The sequence below is a fragment of the Pithys albifrons genome, chromosome 6 (genome assembly GCF_047495875.1).
Source record: "Pithys albifrons albifrons isolate INPA30051 chromosome 6, PitAlb_v1, whole genome shotgun sequence".
Taxonomy (NCBI): domain Eukaryota; kingdom Metazoa; phylum Chordata; class Aves; order Passeriformes; family Thamnophilidae; genus Pithys; species Pithys albifrons.
Genome location: NC_092463.1, coordinates 17431602 through 17452819, shown reverse-complemented (window position 1 = coordinate 17452819; position 21218 = coordinate 17431602). Strand labels below are relative to the sequence as shown.

The following is a 21218-nucleotide window of genomic DNA, read 5'->3' as shown; positions in this document are numbered from 1 at the left end:
ATAACATATTCAAATATACTATGCTCAAAAGCCAGAGGAGAAAAAAACCCTGCAGGCAAACTTGCAAGGTCTCTAGGTCTGTTCTAGACTGAGCTTTTGGCTTCTCAGGCAAACACTATTCATTGCTGAAGTGGCCGGGGAGGAAAACCAAGCTCACATTTTTTCTAGCTTTCCTTTATTCTAAAAAAAAAAAAAAGTTTAAAACAATATTTTCATGACAGCTTTGCTGAAGTCAAGTCTCTGGTATGGAGGCCCTTGAGAGAACAGGCCAGCCAAAGCTCAGCACCCAACTTGTGTCAAAGACCAGCAACACTTCAAGGCCGGCATTGTTTCACTATGTACCTAAAAAGTGAAAGCTTGGAATTGCTCTGGTGTTAGTTTGGCACCTTGGCCAGTGGTTTGTTGTTTTTACCCAAGATGCTAATCATAGTGCTGATTATTAAAACTGTTTTCATTCTTACAGTATGCATTTCTGTGAGAAAAACAACAATTTTGAGGGAAATAACATGTTACAGGAGACAGCATAGAAGTCCTTATTTTATATCCATAGTGTAAAATAGAATTAAAAAGTAAAATTAAAAAGCTTTTCCTCAGCACAAATTCTTATTTTACTGAATTTTTATCTTTCAACAATCAACATTTTAATGTCTATTAAGATGTTAAATGCATTCTATTGCAAGTGATGAGGGATGCAATTCAAATGCTATTTGTATGTTAAAACAATCATAACCAACTCCTACTGCTGTCTGCCATTTTCTCAAATGCAAAGTGCAAAAATTTTTAGGTCAAAACACATTAATGTGAGAATTAATTTCCCTACAGTGAAGAGCACTACTCATAAACATTATAAAATCAAACACTTTACTGGAATGTTAGTCTTAGAGAAAGGAGGTAAATGCAAAGTTCTCCATTCCTACTAAGGTCAGTAACCTCTGTGAGTATCAGAACAGGCCACACAAAAATCATGAGAGAAAATAATTTCAGTGGCACTTCTCTCCTTTTTGGGAGTATCAAAATGCAATTTAAAAGGAAGTCAAGTGAAACTGAACAGCATCTGCAAAATCAACCGTTTGACGACATGCACATTATAAAACTTGCCATCCTGCCCACAGCAAGGAATACAGTCATGCACGAAGTGAAAAAAAGCTTTATCAAACTATTTCAACATTTCAAGGTTTTGTACTTAGATGAGTTTATTTTCTTAGAGATAAAATTGTTACAACTGCAAATGTACAATTTTTTGTAAACCATTAAGCCCTTGTGGCTGTTTGAAAGTTAAAATCATCCACAAAACAATTCAAGAAACCCCAGGAACCTGGAAAGCTTTCTTCACAACGGACTTTAGATTTTGTACTTTGTTGCCTTCAAAGTGATTCAGTTTGTGAGATAATGGGCCATTGATAATGGAATGTGTGTCTGCACCATCAGAAAAATACTTATTTTTTGATATCGTATGAAATCTCTTGATATTAATTCTTAGTATATAATAAATGACAGGGGATAACAGTCACTGATACTGATCAGCAGAATCTGAAGTTTAATTACTAATTAAGCTGCAAAAGATAAAAACTCAGACTCCAAACCAGGTCATTTCCAAGCCTATTCATGTGAAATGGGAACCAGCACTACCAGTGAGAGGGCAACAGAGAATCACTCAATTGGCAATATATATTAATATATTAAAATCATATTCTTTCAGCTCAGTGTCTGGAAATATCCTCTGTCCCACAAATACATATATTTACACACACATACACAAAAACAAGTCACCTCCTAATTTGCTATCCTATATCGACATGTAGTAACGAACAGGAAGCAAAATGGCAGGAAAAATGCTGTAGTTTGCTGTTTCTCACATTTATTGTGCCAGTGCAAAACTTCTCAGTCTTGTTCAAAAAGTCAAGGCTATCAGGTAAGTGCTTTGTCTACTTTTAAGTCCCTGGAAAAGCCAAGGCACAGTCTGATCATGGATATTTCATTGTGTTACCTCCTGGTAAGCCTCTTCCCTGCTGCCTTCCAGACTGTTGTTCCACACTGTTATGCTCATAGGGAAGCAGGTGAGGAGGGTCTCTGCACAATAACAACACTGAGAGAAACAGTTCAGCTAAATTCGACATGTGGCCCAAATTGCAGCTTAATCTCCAGCTTAAACTCAAAAACGAAATCTTCCCAGACAAACTGGACCTCAGTGGCAAAGACATTTTCTTATTCTTTTGACTTACTTAAGCAAAAAGCGCCCAGAACAGTACTCTGGATTTTTAAAAATAGTAATTAGGTATTTTTAGAAAGGTACAATCCTTTTGCACTTTAATTAGACCTCTACTTTTCAACATAGAAAATAAGCCATGTGTTATTTTTAACTATTTCTTAAAGGTAAAAATAAGATACCTATTACAGGATAGAAAAGTAGAAAATTAGATTATGGTGAATGTGTACTCTTGTAAATCTGAATCGTCTCATTATCTAGCAAAGCAATAGTGGCAGCTCTTATCTCTATAGGACAATTGTTTGATTTCAGTGCATTATTGCCTAAAATCACACTTAGAGCAGTTTCTGACAATGCAGAAATCACATAATTGCTGTTTTAAATTGCACTTCTGGGACCACTTCAGAGAAGACAAAGCGTTTACTGAGTGCAACAGTGTTATTTCTTCAGTTCCAAAGCTCAAGCCCTTTAAACAAATTCAATTGTTACACAAAATAAAATTTTCAAATTTTCACTTTTTCTTCTTTTTTTCCCCAATGTTCCTAGCTACTCATTTGTAATAAAAATATTTGTCTTTATTCATAAACACCAGAGATATTTTAATGCATCTGGGGCAAAGAAAGATGGTTAAATCTGAAGCATTTATAATGTCACATTCAAACATGTTGCTTGTTGCTTTCAATAGCAGCAATTAAGCTACTTGCCAGCTCCACTGCCAGACCACCAGAGGGAGTCAAACGCTACGTATAACTTCAGAAAGTTTCTGAAACCGTAGGTGGCTTAAAACATAAAATACTGTATGTTGTGGTACTACAACACATGGGTAAGAAATTTCCTGAGGATAATGAAAAAATTCTGACAACTTCATCAGTTCATAACTACCCAGAGGCAAGAAAAATGTTGGTGACAGACAAAAGAATGTTCAGCAACTATTTTTGTTCTGTGTTTGGAAAGAATGAAAATCATGCATTTAAAACAGATTTTTCAATTATGTTAATAAGTGGAGAGAAGTCTTTAAAAAACCAACAGTCCAGAACTAGCACCAAAAAAGTCCTAAACAAAGGGTGGTCATGGAACACCAGGGGCACCCTGAGGACACTGGGCTCGTGCCCATGTGCCAAAGGAAGGCCGAGGACAGTGGTAAACGCCCAGCCAGATGTGACCCAAACAGAAAAACCATGAAATCTGCACACAAGATTACAGTGTGATATCCTTAGCAGAGAGGGGAGAAAGAGACTTCCTTGCATCAGCCAGGGAAAACTGCAAGAGACCTGTACCCCCACTGGTCAGAAACACTAAGAAATGGAGTCAGTAAGAGGAGTGAGAGCTGCAATTTCTGCACAGCAAATATGAGTTCAGAGACCTGCCCAGTCACCAGTCGCTCTCTGCCATGATCAACAACTCATCACAACTGGCAGGATCAACACAGCATTTGCCTACGTTTTGGAAAATAGACATCATGTAAAGAAAACGGCATTTACAAACACAGTGACAGAGAAGATTAGAAAGGAAAAAGTTGAGATCTGTGCCAAATAAATTCATATAAGAAATTAGACTTTTTAAAAGCTATCATGATAATTAAGTATTTGGTTAAATACCACAAAGAGGTAGTGGATTCTTAAAAGCCTTCAGGTATCCAAAACAGGTAACATGAACTGGTCAAACACAAGTTACTTGCTCCTCAGATGGCTGATTTTTACCTTTGATATGGGATGTCAGATAGGAAATCCCAGACAAGTCTCTGAAATCCTTGCTGTATTGTGCAGTGGCAGCTACAAACAGCAGGCATCACTAAGATGATGGAGGCCAAAGCAGCAGCAGCACATTCTGCCACACTGAAATCACAGCACGTCTGCACCGGGAGAGCTGCAGGGACTGCTGGTTCCATCGTTTGACCCAGGATGACATTTCTTACACTGGCTTTACACACCACAACTTACTTTATCTGGCTCTATTAAACCTTTCAGAACTCTAACACTCGCTCTTGTTGGCCAAAAGACAAATTCTGCTTGTGTCTTCTGAGATTCTCTAGAGATCAGTTTTTTCCCCCATCAAATGACTCTGCCCTGTCACAGCTCCTTTCTATGAAAAATTCAACTTGATATTCGGAGGGAAGATTCAGATGGAAACACAGTTCATTTAAAATACAATAACATTATCAAAGACATCTCCAAAAGGTCTAGCATTTGTCTGAAACTACAGAACAGATCATTTCCAGGCTAATTCACCGCCCTGGAGATCATTCTACCTATCAGCACAGACAGGGCAAGAATAGAATAAATGCTTTCTTTAGCTGCTTGATAAAACCTAAAGTAGAAAACAGTAACATTACTGTGACTACAGATGGCCAGGGATGGATGTGAACTTTATCTATCCTCAGTTCACAAACAAAGCTTCTGGGGAATAACTGCCAGCTTTCAGCCTCTGAGTGCTCCTCCTGGATTCCAAGTACAGGCTCTTGAAAATACCAAGTTCCATATCTGCAGGACAAAGCTGATTTCTCCTGCATGCTACTGACTTAACCCTACTTTACAGCCTAAAAGACAAATCAGCCAGCCAGATCTGGCATGGCCTTCCTTCATATATTGGTAATTTGATTCTACAGTTCTTCTTGGGCAGAAATAGCCATGCATTGCCTTTCAGGACAACAAGAAAGTATCCAGAAATCAGAGAGAGAAAAGGGTTAACATAAATAGAAGGCTCAGGAAAGGAACCGAACTAAGTATACAATATGGGGAGTAAAATTAAATAATAGTAATTAAAAACAAAGAAGCACCACCCTGAAAAGTCCAAACAAAACTTGCATAAACCTACTTAATCCAAATGTATTCTTAAAAGAATGTAGGATTATTTAGGCATATTGATTGCATTACACCATAGGACTTTAACATATAAGCATATTCACACATTTTCCTCCAAAAACAAGTTCCTGACAGTGCTGGAGGTCAAATACTACCAGTCTGTATTAGAGATTTCTTCAGATACTTCTCCCTGCTGTCACAGAAGTTGCACATAATGCAACAGCCAATAAACTCCCTGGTTATTACCTATAAAACTGTCTTCACCCAAATATCATCTGCATAGCATTCAGATATTCAGCTTATTTGGTTTGTTTTTACAATCTTCCGTGAGAAGAGTTCCCAGCACAACTTTGAGAGTCAGAACAATGGACTTGCAGACCACTGGCTACCATGGGCAATATTCATGCTGCTGCTCTGCACAGTGCACAGCCCTGGCAAGGATCTCTCCTAAGGGAATCCAAGGCTCACCTGTTAATAATGACATCATGTACTTCTCCAGATTGTTTTGCATTAACTTTGAAGCCACCACAGTGTTTAACCACACAATTTAGGGCAACAACAACAACTCTATTTCTGAACACCGTGGCCTGGAGAAGAAATCAGGTTGCTGATGACCAAAACCCTCATTACAGTTACCATTCCAACACAGCCATAGGATATGATTTGCCAAATGCTGATTGTACCCTGATGGTTAGCAAGACTTGCGAGTAAGGGAAAATACATCCAAAACAGAAGCCCAGCAAAAGATTTACATAAACCTGTGGCTCTGACAAGACTGGATTCAACAGGCTAGGCTTATTGTCCTTCAAATCAGCATGGTTGACCTTTAACAGCCCTAGAAACTGGAGCATTCAGCTGACATCTAGATCCAAAACTCTTCCCCAAGTCCTGAGCAGTCTTCTCAAACACAGCTTTCTTGTATTTCTTCCACGACTGTATTCACAGAATGATCCTGTCTTCTAGTGCTTCTCCAGTCCAATTCAGAATCATAGAATGTTAAGGATTTGAAGGGGCCTTAATGATCCTCTAGTCCCAACCCCCCTTGCCATGGGCTAGGACACCTCCCACTAGACCAGGTTGTTCAAGGCCTTATCCAACCTGGCCTTGAATGCTACCAGACTTGGGGCCCCTACAACCTCCCTGGGCAACCTGTTCCAGTGCCTCACCACCCTCACTGTAAAGAATTTCTTCCTAATATCTAGCCTAAATTTTGTCTCTTTCAGTTTGAACCTATTGCTCACTGTCCTATCCCTACAGTTCCTCACAGAGTCTCTTCTTTGGCTTCCCAGTAGGCTTTTCAGACACTGGAAGGTTGCTGTGAGTCTGCACACAACCTTCACTTCTGCAGGCTGTACAGACCCAGCTTTCTCAGCCTGTCTTCAAAGGGGAGGTGCTCCAGTCCTCTTACCAACTGTGTGAACCTCCTCTAGACTTGCTCCAACAGAACCCTATCCTCATTCATTTGCTGAGCATTAGGCAAAATAAAGCATTGCAATTACTTCTCTTGCAATTTTGGTAAACTTCTGCCACAAGGTTTTGCACTTTGTTGATGTGACAAAGAATTTGAGAGAAGTGTGTATTTGTCAGAAAGCAAAATTCCCTGGTACCTGTTGGTAACTGGCATATTTTGAGTTTAGGAAATCAATGTCCATGTCACCGCCTTCAAAAATGGCAGTGTTTCCAAAAAAATAAGTTGTCAGGCTCATCTCTGGGGGTTTTATTCTAAAACACTTTAAACTAAATGTGGAGACCATTGCTTCTTTAAAAGCAATGGTGTGCAACCAAAATGTCCTGTAAATTACAGTGAGGCAAAGCATCCAGCACTCCCTTTTTTCACATTTCTTTCCCTCTCCCCACTCCCTGCCCACACTGACACAAGTAATAGCACGCCCTGTTCCACTTACTGCAAATTAACACAACCTGCTCCTTTATAACCAGCTGTCAGAATCTGCCACCAATTCATTTTTCACCTTTGCAGCTTCAAAGGCAAAGGTAGAAATTAGAGATGATCTCTTTCTACTGGGACTTTAGAAAAGTTTTTCTCTAACAGGAAATTATTTTGCAGGTTTCTTCCTTTATAGGTGAAAGAGATCAGTAAAGATACCTGTAAGCATCAAAATTGGCTGCAGGAGCATCTTAGTAAGACTGTCAAGGTTGAAAGCCAATGCCAAGTTTTTATTCCTTTCTGCAATCCAGATGTAGGTTAAGATTAAAGGCCTCTTCTCACTTTGGTCTTGAAGTAGATCTCAAGTTTTCCTTTTAATCTGACAGCTTTAAATTCGAAATAAGTGACCTGTCATGGCTGCACAGCAATGGGACTGTCACAGCGATATATATTAAGTAGAACAGGATTAACACTTGAACTTAAAGGCAGCAGGGATGTAGCACCTTGAGCTCTAATTTCTACCATCCCTCTACAACAAACACATCACCAGAGTGGGATCCTGTTCCCCCACACAGGCCCAGCTTCAAGAAAGTAACTACTATGTACACCTGTGCTACTTATTTAAAGGATGAGGATTCATTAAGGAAACACACAAGAAAAGCTTTGAGGTATTTGCTGCTTTTGTAAATTAGTTCCTCTTCTCTACTGCATATTGATTTCAAAGGAAAAAAAGCATGTGTACAGTTACTAACGAGTCAGCTTCTACATCCAATATGATGACACTATCTCCTAGTCACCTCTGGCAGCATAACTTACAAATCTTGGGTCCTGTCCCTTCTTTGAACCCTTGTCTTTTAAATACAACTTCCCTCCTCTCTGTCCACTTTGAGTAAACTCCAAAGACTTTACACTTGGAAACTTTTTTAGCACAGCTGAATGTCACACAGAATCACAACCATAACTTAGTTAAAATGTACTTGATTAGATGTAGTTGTACCAGCAAATATCAGTAAAATGTATTTATATTTTGAACTGGTTACCTTTCCAAGCAGACTTTTGATGTTTCACAAGGCCCAAGCCTAAATCTGTAGACTTCTCCTACTTATAAAAATAAACCTTTGGTCACAATCACCCTAAGACAACTACATACTTCCAAAAAAAAGCTCCAAGAAAAATCAGATGAACACAAATGAGATGCCAATTTTAATATTTAATGCTGGATTTGTTGCCAAGTACCTTTGTATTAAGAAAACTGCAAAGTATTTGCAATCAGTTTGCAGTTTCATCTGATTAGGGTTTTTAGTAGTTCCTGAGCAACTGAAGAAGAGTTATGCTTTTCTTTCCTTTCTTATTGGCATTTCAAATGAAGTCAGCAGACTTCTGCATGAATTTGGTGAATACAGGGAGATTGGTTGCCAATTTTTAAGAGCAATTTTATGTGTGAACACTATGAATTCCTTTCTGCCACTGAACAGAGTGTTAGTCAGACCAGCCCATAACATCCCCTCTACTTGAACACTTATAATCGTTTTCTGGGCAGTTGCAGACTTCCCATTTTTATCACACAGAAATGTGAAAACATATGGGTTTTCTTCAAATTAACATAATTGCAGGTGTCTTGCATTTCTCAGTTTTGTGGCTTTGAGGCACCACAAAGAAGACTGGTCCAGCTGGTCCACGTAACTGAAAGCATCACTTTATTTACTAGCACAGACCAGAGCAATCAGTCTAAGTTTTCTTTTCTACATAAGTGTTCTGAACATTCAGAATCAACTGAAAGACTGATAGATAAAAATGTGGGATGGCAGGTGAGAGCTGGCCAACAGCTCTGCATTTCTTGTCTTTTTAGAGAATCCAGTGTCCTGTGGGTTAAAGGAACGAATTGAGAAGTGTTTCTTACAGGCACTCACAAAGCACTTTTCTCTCTTTACATTACAAACAGCTATCACAATCCAGAATATTCTGTCAGCTATCTCAACCAACCCAGGGAAGGCAGTATCATGTTTTGCAATGTAAAAACTGGATGCTGAGAAGGACTGTCATTTACGAGGGAAAGAATGAAGACCACCAATGTAGTAAAAATACTTGGAATGATACTTGAGAAATAACAAAAAATTTCAGATGATGACCTAAATGTTATAAAGATACACACATACTGAGTGACTTGCAGTTAGGAAATGTGTTTTTGCTGGACAACTGACAAGAAAGCTTGCAGTTCAGTCTCAGTGACTATTACATGCACATAGAGATAGCTAGGGGAGACATTTACCCATGAAAACATCTTCCCAGAAGCCTCTCACTTTCCATAACCTTCTTCCTCTTCTGTGGTAGCCCCCGTGTCTGAACTTCCAACTCTGTGTGACTCCAGACCTCGTTTTTAATACAAGTTCTCTTAAACAAAGCATATTAAATTGAGACCTAGACATGCAATACAGCATGTATGTACACACATGCACATCATACATGCACGTATTAAAAATGTAAGTAGCTTGTACTGACAGTTGGGCAGGGATCATGATCTTGTTCAGAAAAGTACCCACAGAAAAGGGCTGAGAAATCAGCAGAGCCAGTCTGAGGCCTCAACCCATTCTGATGCAATACTGGACTTTGTGCTACAGCCCCTGCCCCACAGCTGTTTAATGAAGTATTTTAACAAGTTTTTTCATAGCAGTAAACAATACATATGCCAAGTGCTCTGATCCTTCTATTTAGAAACAATAAATATTTCAGCTGCTTTTCCTTAAACTAGAAATTTCACTAAGCCAGTGGACAGTAATTTTAATTCTCTAAAACCTTTAGCAGAATTACCTTCTAATTACTAATTTGTGTTTCCAGAAGTATTACAAGAAAACAACTTTACCAAATACAGAGTACTTTGAAGATCAGATTAAAAACCACACTTTTTATATTTTACTGGTAAGAAATCTGATTTTTCAAACAAATCTGTCCACACCATTGCTGACAGCACTGTATTTCTGATAGTGGAGAGAGATCATTGTGAGACATTAAAGTTGATTGAGGCAGAGCAGCACTGTGAAGGAAACTTAATCTGAGTATAAACATAATTTACAGTCACACATCTCTTCACCAAGGCAATATGAAGTATTTACAGTACTAACAAAGATTAACTTGTACACTTCAGATTTGAAACAGTGCTCTGAGTATCAAAAATTTGGCCTATGGTCTTCAGGTGACCTTGAGTTCCAGGCTGAGCAACAGATTAGAACATTCTTCTGCCACGAGTGACTGCTCTTCTGCAGGGACACCAGAACAAGCAGCGAACCTGCTCTGGGGCTGCCTGGTTTCCACTCAAGTTTCAGCATATCAGTGTCTCTCAGTAGTTGCTGTGTCAGTAGCTGTTGATGTAAAGATGTTAGTCTAAAAGTTCAGACAGCTTTGTGTCAATACACTTCCTCAAGCCCTCTGTTACCTGGAAGCAGCACAATGCAGAGGTCACCACTTATCAGCTGCCCTGGGTAATGGGCTCAGGGCACATGCAAGGTGACAGTGCACGTACTTACCCCTCGCAAACAGTGATACTCTGCTTTTAAATTTTTATTTAATAATAACTATCTATTTAATAACCGTGAGAGCACAAAGAGGACACAGAAATATTCATCTGTAAAACTTGTTTTGAATACAAGTGATGTATTCTAATAATTTTAGTCTCTTAACAGTCTCTCAAAACCTGTGGGGGGAAAAAAATCTGACAATACAGCCGTTATATCTAGCATTTAGTATTTTGTGCAAACATTCTTTTTCTTGTTTTTTCAGTTTGTCAAGAAACAGTTTAAATTTCCCAACAGGGAAACAGCTGTTCTCTGTTCCTAACTTTGAAGTTATTTCAGCTCAGTCACATTATTACAAATCTACCTGGTATCCAAAAGTTTCTCACACTTAAATGAAGTAAAACTGCAACTGCTTTTTGTTGCCCTCACCCTGAAGACAACAAATTCCAAGAATTCCTCCAAGTGCAAACTCTACAAGCAACCTGTTCTCCAGCCTCCCAATTCACTGGTACTGTCTCCATAACAAGTATTTGTGGATTGTTCATTGTATTTACAGCAAGTTTATTGGGGAGAGGGGAAGTATTCTTTTACAAATGAGCCATGTTCACTATTGAGATTACTTCCAAAGAGAGCATTCAGAAAGCAAACCTGAATATATTACATTGACAAATAATTTTCAATACTTTTAACATTGGCCATTTAAAATTGGTTGTGTTATTAGCACATATACTGATCTTTAAATATACTACTTCTACATAAACAGTGCAAATCTCAATATTCACATCAACCTGAAATTAATGCTGCAATTACTGTTGACATTCACATCAAGAAAGTAGTAAACTATTTCACATGAGCAATTCCAAAACCTCAGAATGCCATTATTAATATTAAAGAAACACAGAACAAACATGTTGGGCTTCAAAGCCTTGTTTTGATACACACAATCCCTGTAAACATGGATGTATTGTATTTCTCAATACTGATATCTGATACAATTCTATAAATAAAACCACTGATATAAACAATTCCTATAACCTTTTTTTGCATAGGGTTTGGATTAAGGTTACTTTAAGATAGAGCCAGCTGTTAACAAAATCCTCTAGTCAGTCAGTCTTGTGTCACACAAATTTAGGCATATGACAAGGAGCCTCTCTGACTTCAGTGGGAACTTACACATGTAAGCATTTGCAAAACTGAAGTCATCTTTAGCGCTTAAGTTACCTCTAATCATTGAGAATACAAGCTATAAAAGAGCTCTCCATAAATTTATAAAATATACTGATTTAAAAGTTTATGCTGATGTTTCTGTAAGTCACATTTATGATTCCAAACAGTTATGTACATACTATACTATCACAGTAGGAAATACTTCACTGCAGTACACCACAGTGAACAAGTTGTGAAGCACAGTGTTCAATAGAATTTCCCTTTAGTATTCCCAGTGCATAAGTTGTTAACATCTACACTACACAAGGTGCCTAGGTCTAGTATTTGTTATATACAAGGTATAAGCAAGATAGAAAGAGCTTTGCATTTTAAGTAAGGAATGAAAACAGTGGGTAATATACAGGGATTCACTCCTGCAAAGTACAGAATTCTCCTTCACAATGACCACAAGCACCAAATATGGTGGATTTCAGGTCATTCAACCCAGTAAAACAGTGCTCAGCACCTTGTAGGAAGAGACATCTGAGTGCACTTTTTCTAAAACATCTCCTTTAGATGTTATAAAGTGCAAAAAATAAAACATATATTCTAGTATTTTACAGTTACTATTAAACTGCTATATTTGCACAACGCAAAATTCAAATAACTTGGTATACATTTTGTATGGACCCTATAATAACAGATGTTGAAACTGGAGCTTTTGCAACTTTAAAAAAATCCTTGTATTTAAAAGTTATTGTGTAAATATAAAAAGAAAATATAAATTATAATTAATTTTTGAAATAGGTATTTTAACATGTGATCGTTTTCCAAAGCATTGAATACGAAATTTAATTTTCTCTTACAGCATTATATTTTAGAATCTGTAAAATCTTTTAGAAGTTAGTAACTTCAAAAAAAATTATTGTATCACAGTACAAGGACATCTCACCTTAAATATCTCTGCCTCAAGATATGTTTAAAAAAATAAATAAATTTTTTAAAAAATGAGACTTGTATTCTCAGTTGTTTAGAACAAGATATGTGGAGTTACTTCTTAAAACAAAATAAATTCCATAATGCTTCATTTTGATCTTAAAAATCAAATAAATGGGACAAAATGTAACCACAAATTTAAGAGGTCTTAGAGTACTCTACTGCTTTGGTGCATTGTACCCATGATTCTTTACATGCACGAAGAATCAAATTCTATAACATTCTTCACAGAGCTGGGTAAAGGCAGAAAATACAAAAGTTCTATACATGGTACACAGTTTTCCTTTGTTGGAACAACGGGGAAGAAACTAGGAGGAAGATTGTGACACAGAAATAGCCTTCTGCCAGGCTGCACCCTGAGCAGCACAGCTCCTCACCTGGAGCTTGGCTGCACACCAGGAATTTAGCCCTAAGAGAATACAATGTTGGCTGTATAATAGTACTATACCATATCCAGTGATACCAAACTTAATGCTAAAAAGAAATGTATTGAAATGCAAAGCTAAAAAGGTATGACTGAGATACATTTCTGAAGCAACAGACGTATTCCTGTAGCAGCCTGTGAGCCACAGGGAGGAAGGGCGGGAGAAGACAATACAGGTACTACCAAGTTTATAACCACTTAAATCTTCAAGACAGGATATTCTCCACTTTTCAGTCAGAGAACTGGAAGATGGTTTCCGGGTTATTGCTGTCTGCAGGGTTTGTGGGCTGCAATGTCTTTGTAGGTGTAGTTTTACCATGAGAATGAGAGGAAGAAGAATGTGAACTTTCACTGGAGCTGCTGCGTGTCTCTGTGCTTGTACTTGTTTTTTTCATTTTCCTTCTTTTTGCAAGAGGTGCCTTGTCAACGTTCTGAAGACAAAATCCTTCCCTTTTGTACTTGTTAAAGGCCTGTTTAAAAATAAATGTAATTCTAAGCTTTTCAAGAGGTTTAAGACATTTTATGCCTTTTCACTTATTATGAACATTCTATGGTAAGTCGCAGGATAAACAGCAATTCCTTGTCAGAGCCCTACTAATTCCTACTGTAGGTTTAACAATTACCTTACTGGCCTTTACAGGTATTTAAGAGCCAATACATAACATTATTAACTGGCATTCTTCCCCTCCTTGTTCCTTTTAATTTAGAAGTATTTTTTATTAAGCCTTAACCTATTTAAGACTACATTTTCAGAAACAACACTGTTAAATTACAGATTTTCTTTCAGCCCAAAGTATGTTGTATTACCAGGACCTCTCCAAATAACAATTACTTTCTTTTTCTCTCCTTCCTTACAAGTTTCCACAAGCATTTCAGCACAAATCTGCCCAATTTCATGTATTCTCTGTAGAAGGCATCATGAAAATCAACAATGTATTTGTATAACACAGTTGCAGTTCAAATAGTTTTAGTAAATACACAATAGAAGACAAGCAAGCCCACTAAAAAAGCATCTATGATATAAAAAAATGAACTACACAGGTTGCAGAAACTTTACCTCAATTTTTTCACCTTAAGGACAAAGTCAAACAGTTAAGTTACATATAAAGTTTCTTCTCTCTTTTTCATAAAAGTTTGAAGACCTTTTAATAGATTCCTCTAAGAAACAGAATATTTTAATAGCTCTTTCATGAACAGCTGTCCCTCAGTCCCCAGGTCCTCATAAATATAAATACCTTCAAGAAATTTATTCTTGCTTCATCATTCATATTTTCATGTACTCCAGAGATGTTACATATTGAGGAAAACAATCCAACTATAAGCAAACACTGAATTTTAAGGACAGATATGTCTTGTTATTAAGAGAAAACAGCCACAAATCTAGACACATAATAAAACATAGCATGTCATAAAATTTCTGAGAACTTACATGGAAAGTGGCCTTGACATATGTGTGCACTGCAGCTCCTGAGGAGCCCAAGTTATCCGGTGTCATCAGAGGGTTGGATGACAGCTGGCTGCCATCCTGGAGCCATTCATTGTATCTCAGGCTGGACATTTTAATTCTTTTGTTTGGATCCACTGTCAAAAGTCCTAATAGAAACGTATTACATTTGTTTAAACTGTGAGCTATTTATCTTCATTTAATAGAAAATGCAAATATTTATTAAGAAATTCTCATACATTGCTTTGATAAGTAACTAATGTCAATTTTTATCCTAGGTATGCCAATATTTATCCTAGATAAGGCTCACACAGTGTTATACCATCAACCTCTCCCCCAGAATCATTAAAAGCAAGAAACTGATATTTAACTGTTTAATAACTTACATCTCTTTTCCCATCAACTCAGAACTACCAAATCATTTTTTCATTTAAACCCTGCCCAGGACAATGTTCAAGAGAGTAAGCCTCGGATTCCATGAACAATCCACTGAAGTCTCAATCTGGAAATCCCTAAATTTTTGGCCGAAAAATTCCTTACAAGCCTACGTCTACAGAAATTCAGAACTGCATCTAAGTAGAATTAAGGTTGGTGTCTATTTCATGCTGAAAACATGGTTAGATGCTGTAAAGCTTAAGGGGAACCAAAGCATAGCAAATGTGAATGAAGCAGCTCAGAAACAGAGTTATACTCTTGGTACATGAATTAAAAAATAGTCAAAGGAAAAAATACAGCAATAAAAGCTGAGCTTTTGCAGGAAATGAATTTAAGACATTTATCTTGTAAGCTGTTTTTTTAAAAAAAAAACAAAATTAATATAAAAGAAAAATTTTGCTTTTAAATATGTTTTGGAAGAGTGACTTCACTTTTTCTGAAGCTCTTCAGTTGCTTCTAACCCCAATAACCTTCTTATCAGCATCTCACCATATCAGAAAGCTCTGCTGGGTGTGCAAGCAATCTGTGATGCATTCTGATGTGTCCACCTCAGCCAACAGTGTTTGTATCAGGGGTCAGTACGCAGCTCAAGCTGCAGATACTGCTCTGTCAGGGCAGACACTCTGGTGCTGAATGCAGCACCCAGATATCATATGGCTCTCTAAATTTTATCTTTTGAGACAAAAATATAAGGTACATGAATACTTGTGAACACATACCTCGAATTAGCTCTTTAGCCTCTTCAGAAACATTTTTCCAAGCTTCTCCTTCAAAGGAAAATTCTCCCTTTTTAATCTTCTTCATAATTTCCAATGCACTGGTACATGTTAAACTTCTGTCTTGAGACTGAAATGGTACCTGTCCTGATAGCATTGTGTACTGTCATGAGACCAAAAGCAGCATTAGCAAACACACCGTATTTATGGACAATTCTTGTTTGCATCACAAGCACCATGAAATAGAACCTGGACTGACATAACTTCAAAGTCATAGAAAATTTAAAATATGCAAGACTTTCTCTGGAGTTCTTGTTAGAAAAAACGTGTATGTTTCAGGAAGCTGGGAACAAAACATATTTCTACCTCATTTATATCTACTGAAATTAATTTTCTGTAGATCAGGATGCAGGTTGGTTCCTTCTCTGAATTGAAATTGTAAAAACATTATATGGATGCCTGTAGAATCTTGTAACAAGAATATCTCTTTTTAAGAACCTGACTGTATAAAGTAATTTTTCCATTCTCCAAAATGTTAAATTTAATTTATTACTTAGGAAAAAGAAGATCTTCAACCCTGGAAAACATCTGTCTTTGAAACCTATTATTTCTTCAGCAATATTTTCACCTAACTTGAATTTAATACAAAATTGTGTCAAGCCCTTTGCATTTTAACAAAAAGTAAATACATACAATAAAGCTACAGTTAAAATGTTCAATCACTTACCAAAATGACCCCCAAACTCCACAGATCACAAGACTCGTCGTAGCCATTGTGGTTCAAGAGCTCTGGGGCAGCATAATGAAGAGTAAAACATGGAGTCTTAAGAGGCTGATTATCAGGTGGTTTTAAACGAGCAAAGCCAAAATCAATTATTTTTATTTCTGAATTATCACTTTCATCTGTAAATAGTAAATTCTGAAAAGCAAAGACAAAATCAATACCAGCACTGTGTAGAAAATTGATTATAATTATTTTCCTACATTTATTACTACAGAAAACTTCCCATTATCCAGGGAAAAGGGGAACTGGGAGACATTGGGGGGAAAAAAATGGAAAAGTAGAAATAACGGTACTCTGGGTTGAGAGAAAATGTGATGAGTTTCTGCCTCCTGCATAACTGCAGGTCAGGTTAGTTCTGTCTGAGATTAGTAACGAAAATCAATATGTATCAGAGAACAGGGGGAAAAATAACTCGGGGAACACTGACAAGAAAATAAAGCAAAGACATCAACATGGTTGGAGATGAAGAATTGCCCTCCTCCAAAAACAAAAGTAAGTTTTTGTAAGCTGCCCCTTCCTCCTGGCCTGTTGTGAATGACAGCTCTTGTGTGGGGGACTCCTGCTGCGTGTCCTGTCTTGTGACTAACAGTCTTTGGTCCTCAAATGGTAACACACCCAAGCCTTGTTGCCATGAGCACAATCATGCAAAAGAGCAATCAGAGTGAAGGATGGTAGTAACAAGGTGCACTTTGGTATAACATGGTGGCACAAAGTGCCCCGATAGCTCAGGAATTACACCAAGAGGTGTCTGGCAGGGATGGCACAGTCAGTACAGAGACCCCTGTGAGGGGACCTGGGACTCGCAGCATTCAGGCTCTGAAGGTCACGCAACAGCCCAACCTCACACCTACTCCTGACACCAAGGTAAAGAGACCAATATCGGTACAGTAGTGCCTGAGAATTCCAGCTTCACAGACTGGAAAGTGACACCTTGGACTTGAAGACAGGCACGTTGTTACCTCTTGAAGATTTGAGACAATCTACTTCTTCTTCCCTGAGTATTTATATTTGTCAAGAAAGATACAAGAGAAGAACTTAGAACTTTCTGAGGCCAAGACAAATTATAAATTAATTCTACTCCTCCCTTCAGCTTCTGAGAGAAGAGCACAATTTTGCTCTTGTCTTTACTGTTTAATCTATGAATGCTAGAAAAATCTCAATATTACAAATCCTACAGCCCACCCTGTCTACCTCTGTAACATTAGGGGTGAATGACATACACAAAGTAATTGAATTTCAAACTCATTAACAAAGGGAAAAACAAGACTGCTAACTGCCAGCAGATCAATAATGAGAATCTGAGAGCATTTATCACGGATAAAGGAGAATAGCTGCTACAAACCAGTAATATAGTGTTTTTGCATTCTGTACTGCTGTTATAGCTTACTGCACATTCAGAATAGTCAGTTTTTAATTTTAAAATGTGTAAAATGGATTTGAAGGAAGCCTAATTTCAGCAAAAATACTAATACAACAAGGATAAGTGATTAATATAATCATCTTTTATCCATGGTGCTGTTATATAGTCAACAAGTAAATAAGAATGAGTAACATTGGTTTAAAAAGGCCTTTTTTCTTAAGACAAAAATGAAATTGGCTATCCACAGAAAGAAAGGTACAGTGCAAGCGTCCTAAGTTGGGTTCAGATTTCCCTGTTGATTACATAAATCAACATTTTTCACAAGCCCCTCTTCCTGTACTCCCAGCTATATTCCATATATATTTTCAGGATATTTAATCAACACTATCTCTGTCTTGTTACATTTTGTACTATTACCTCTAGAGAAACCACTTCACAGATTAATGATCACTTCACAGAAACAGTTCTCAAACCCTCTGCTGGGAGGTTTGAAATAGTCACATATGCTACACAAATTCCTTATTCCTATGAATTCTCTACTTTCTATCCAGTACTTTCCCTCTGTTTCACAGAGCAATATATTTGATCTAATTACAGCTGCTAAAACAGAAGAGTCTTCCAGTCCATGCAATTAAAAAAGTCTCATCCTTAGTTACATTTAATCAGTCATATTTTTAAAAATAGACTTATCAGTAGCACATTAGATGTCAAAGTTGAACATGAAACAAATCTAACTGGAATTCTTAGAAAAGCAACAGAATTTCCTATACAGCTTTTTACAGAGATGTGCACTAACCACATCTATATTGGGAAAAACCTGCATATCCCATACTGAGTTCATGTTGGAACCTAAAATAGCAACTTTCAAAACAACAAGCAGGAAGGAGACAAGCAGGTTAAGTCCAACTTTGTGGAGGCCATGAATTCTGCAGGCTGTTTGCTAACCCTTCATTACTTGGACTTCCCAGACTTCTGTTCTTGAACATAATGTAGAACTGCAGAGTGCCTCATCTACCATGCAGCTGAAGCTCTGCCTCACTCTGCCCTTATATTCAGGATGGGAGTAAGACTAAAACGATGAAAAGAAACAAAAGGTTTTGGCATTTTGTCCTTTTAATAATTACTGGTTTCAAAACCTGTTTTCTTTCCTTGATGATGTGACTTGGAAAAAGTTTCTCTGATGACTTTTTCAACTTACGTATTAGAATTTCACAATAGCTCCTCTCTGTTTTACTGTTTACTTAAAACAGGAGCCCCAGACAGAGATTCCTTCAAACTTGCATATTTTGGATTGATTTTGAAAAATAGTTTTTAATACCAACACTTAGCAGACTTCTTCATCTGTTGAATGGAAATTACTACAAGGTACTAAGTTGGTCATAGACCAGAAGGTAAGTTACAAAAAGATAAAGACCTCCACAGGAATGGTGGATTATTTTTTAACCCCAGCTACACAAGGAGTAGCTATTTCCTGAGGTATGATGACTGTAATTACCTATAAAATATAACAACCTTGCTGGATGAATTAACATCAATATACCCTATTCTCAGGCCTGAGAAAACTAACACATATCCAACCCCATTGCTGGAAAAAAAAGACACAAAAAAACCTGGGTCCAGGAAGCAGAACAAAGCCAGTGGTCAACCTCACCCAGAACAAAAAGAACTGTCTGAAAGCAAAGATGCTGCTGCACAAGAAAAATACCAGAACAAGTAATTATTGAAAAATACATATTTAAAAAATGCTTCTTTTGGGAAACTACTGAATTCACTGACCTCAAATCACACATCTTTATTAGCTGACTGCATTAGTTTGTGCTTAATTGGAGCAGAAGACTGTACAAGGGTATCACAGTTACATCCAAAAGGAAGCCCTACTGAGGGGTCAAACAAAAGGTGGAAATGTACACACAAAGTGCCCAAGCAACTGAGCTCTGCCCATGAACTGTTGCATACAATATATACACACTGGGAAGAACTGACCCCAAATAGCTGAAGAATGTTTTTGAACAAGTTAAGAGTACAGATTGCTAATAGAACTAAAAATGTTTCCTAACAGTTACTTTTACCTATGGGCAGAAAAAGATCTACAGAATTTTCTAAATTAAAGCAGTAACACTTGATTAAAAATACAGAAGTAGAAATCCCAGTAATAAAAGCTGGAGAAACAGAGACACATCACATTCCAGATATTTAACAACTTATTGTCTTAACATATATACAAAAGACACTATACCTCAGGTTTCAGATCTCTGTGCACTACTCCCACATCGTGCATATGGCTCACTGCTGAAACAAGTCTGCGCATGATGTGACTGGCTTCTGTCTCACTGAAATGTTTCTTTTGCTGAATACGTTCAAGCAATTCTCCTCCCTTCAGCAATTCCATTACTAGAAATGTGTGAAGCTGAAACAATAAAGAAAAACACAGCATGTGAGAAATTTCACATTACAAACCAGCATTCATTCAGGAGCTGGGTGCTATTCTGACAGGTTCTCAACGTTTGAAGAAGTAACTCTGCTGCTTGTAGTAATTTAGAAGGCCAAAAACAGGCACCAAGTTGCATCTCGGATGCGTTTTTCCATCAATCTCATTGAGATTGAAGAATGATAATGTCTTCCCCATGTCCACCCATTTATTTAAAAAAACCACAATGCCACCAGCTAAATGGGTAAACTTTGTAGAGAGAAGAAATGTTTTTATTTAGGCTAATATATAAAGCTGGAAAAACCTACAATTTTGCCACTTAACTCTGTTCTGATGTTGGGATACATATCATTAGTATACACAAGGAGTTAACTATTTAATGTCAATTAAATCCTTTAAAAGCACCCTGAAATTTTACTGTGAAATCAAGGATTATCTACAACTTCTGATTTTATCCCCTACAGAGCAGTGGCCAAAGCTACTGCATTATTAGAATTACAACAGACATCTCCCCAAACATTAAAGAACTTTTTTTAAATTAAAAAGTAATGCTATTTTAGAAGGTTGCTTTTTTCAAGATGATCAGTAAGGTGGGACTTTCTTGATTGTAAGACAACATTGGCACATGGTCAACTGCAATTCAAATGTCTTGCCATTAAAGAAACAGCAGACTGCTCAGAACAGAGAAGTGAGGTCGGCATTCTCAACGGGCACTGATGTAGCCATGCCAAGGCTTCCAGCCTTTCCTTCCCCTGAATGACAGCAACAAAAGTAGTATTTGCAAATAAAGCAAAAAAAGTTCTGGGAAGAGGTCTAAAAATGACATTCAAAGGTTCAAAGCAATAGACAGAAACAGATTTAGATAGCAAAGAAGAGAAGCAGAGCTACGTGGATAGAAAGCAATAACACTTCCTAGAAAAAGTAAGGTGTCTAGTAGTCATTTATGTGTTGGGAATAGCTGACAGGAAAGTTGGAAAGGATAAAGAGACATTTTTGCTCTAGAAAACTTCTGGCTCACCAAAAGACTGTAACCCAATATTCTGTGATTCAATTACTAATGTAGAATTTGATCAGACTGGTATCA

General features: G+C 37.3%; 1 protein-coding gene across 2 annotated transcripts in view; it reads right to left on the bottom strand.

Moving 5' to 3' along the window:
- Nucleotides 1-1166: 1166 nt before the first annotated feature.
- The window catches only part of RPS6KA5 (ribosomal protein S6 kinase A5), an 81632-nt gene continuing 61580 nt past the window's right edge, over nt 1167-21218 (bottom strand). Inside the window, exons 10-14 of one of the 2 annotated variants that reach the window (XM_071557675.1) lie at nt 19943-20113; nt 16290-16481; nt 15566-15725; nt 14397-14560; nt 1167-13437 (exon numbers count right to left, since the gene is read on the bottom strand). In XM_071557675.1, the coding sequence (XP_071413776.1) occupies nt 13198-13437; nt 14397-14560; nt 15566-15725; nt 16290-16481; nt 19943-20113 (927 nt within the window). In that variant the 3' untranslated portion in view covers nt 1167-13197. The remainder of the gene's footprint in view (nt 13438-14396; nt 14561-15565; nt 15726-16289; nt 16482-19942; nt 20114-21218) is intronic. The other variant, XM_071557673.1, reaches the window with a different exon arrangement.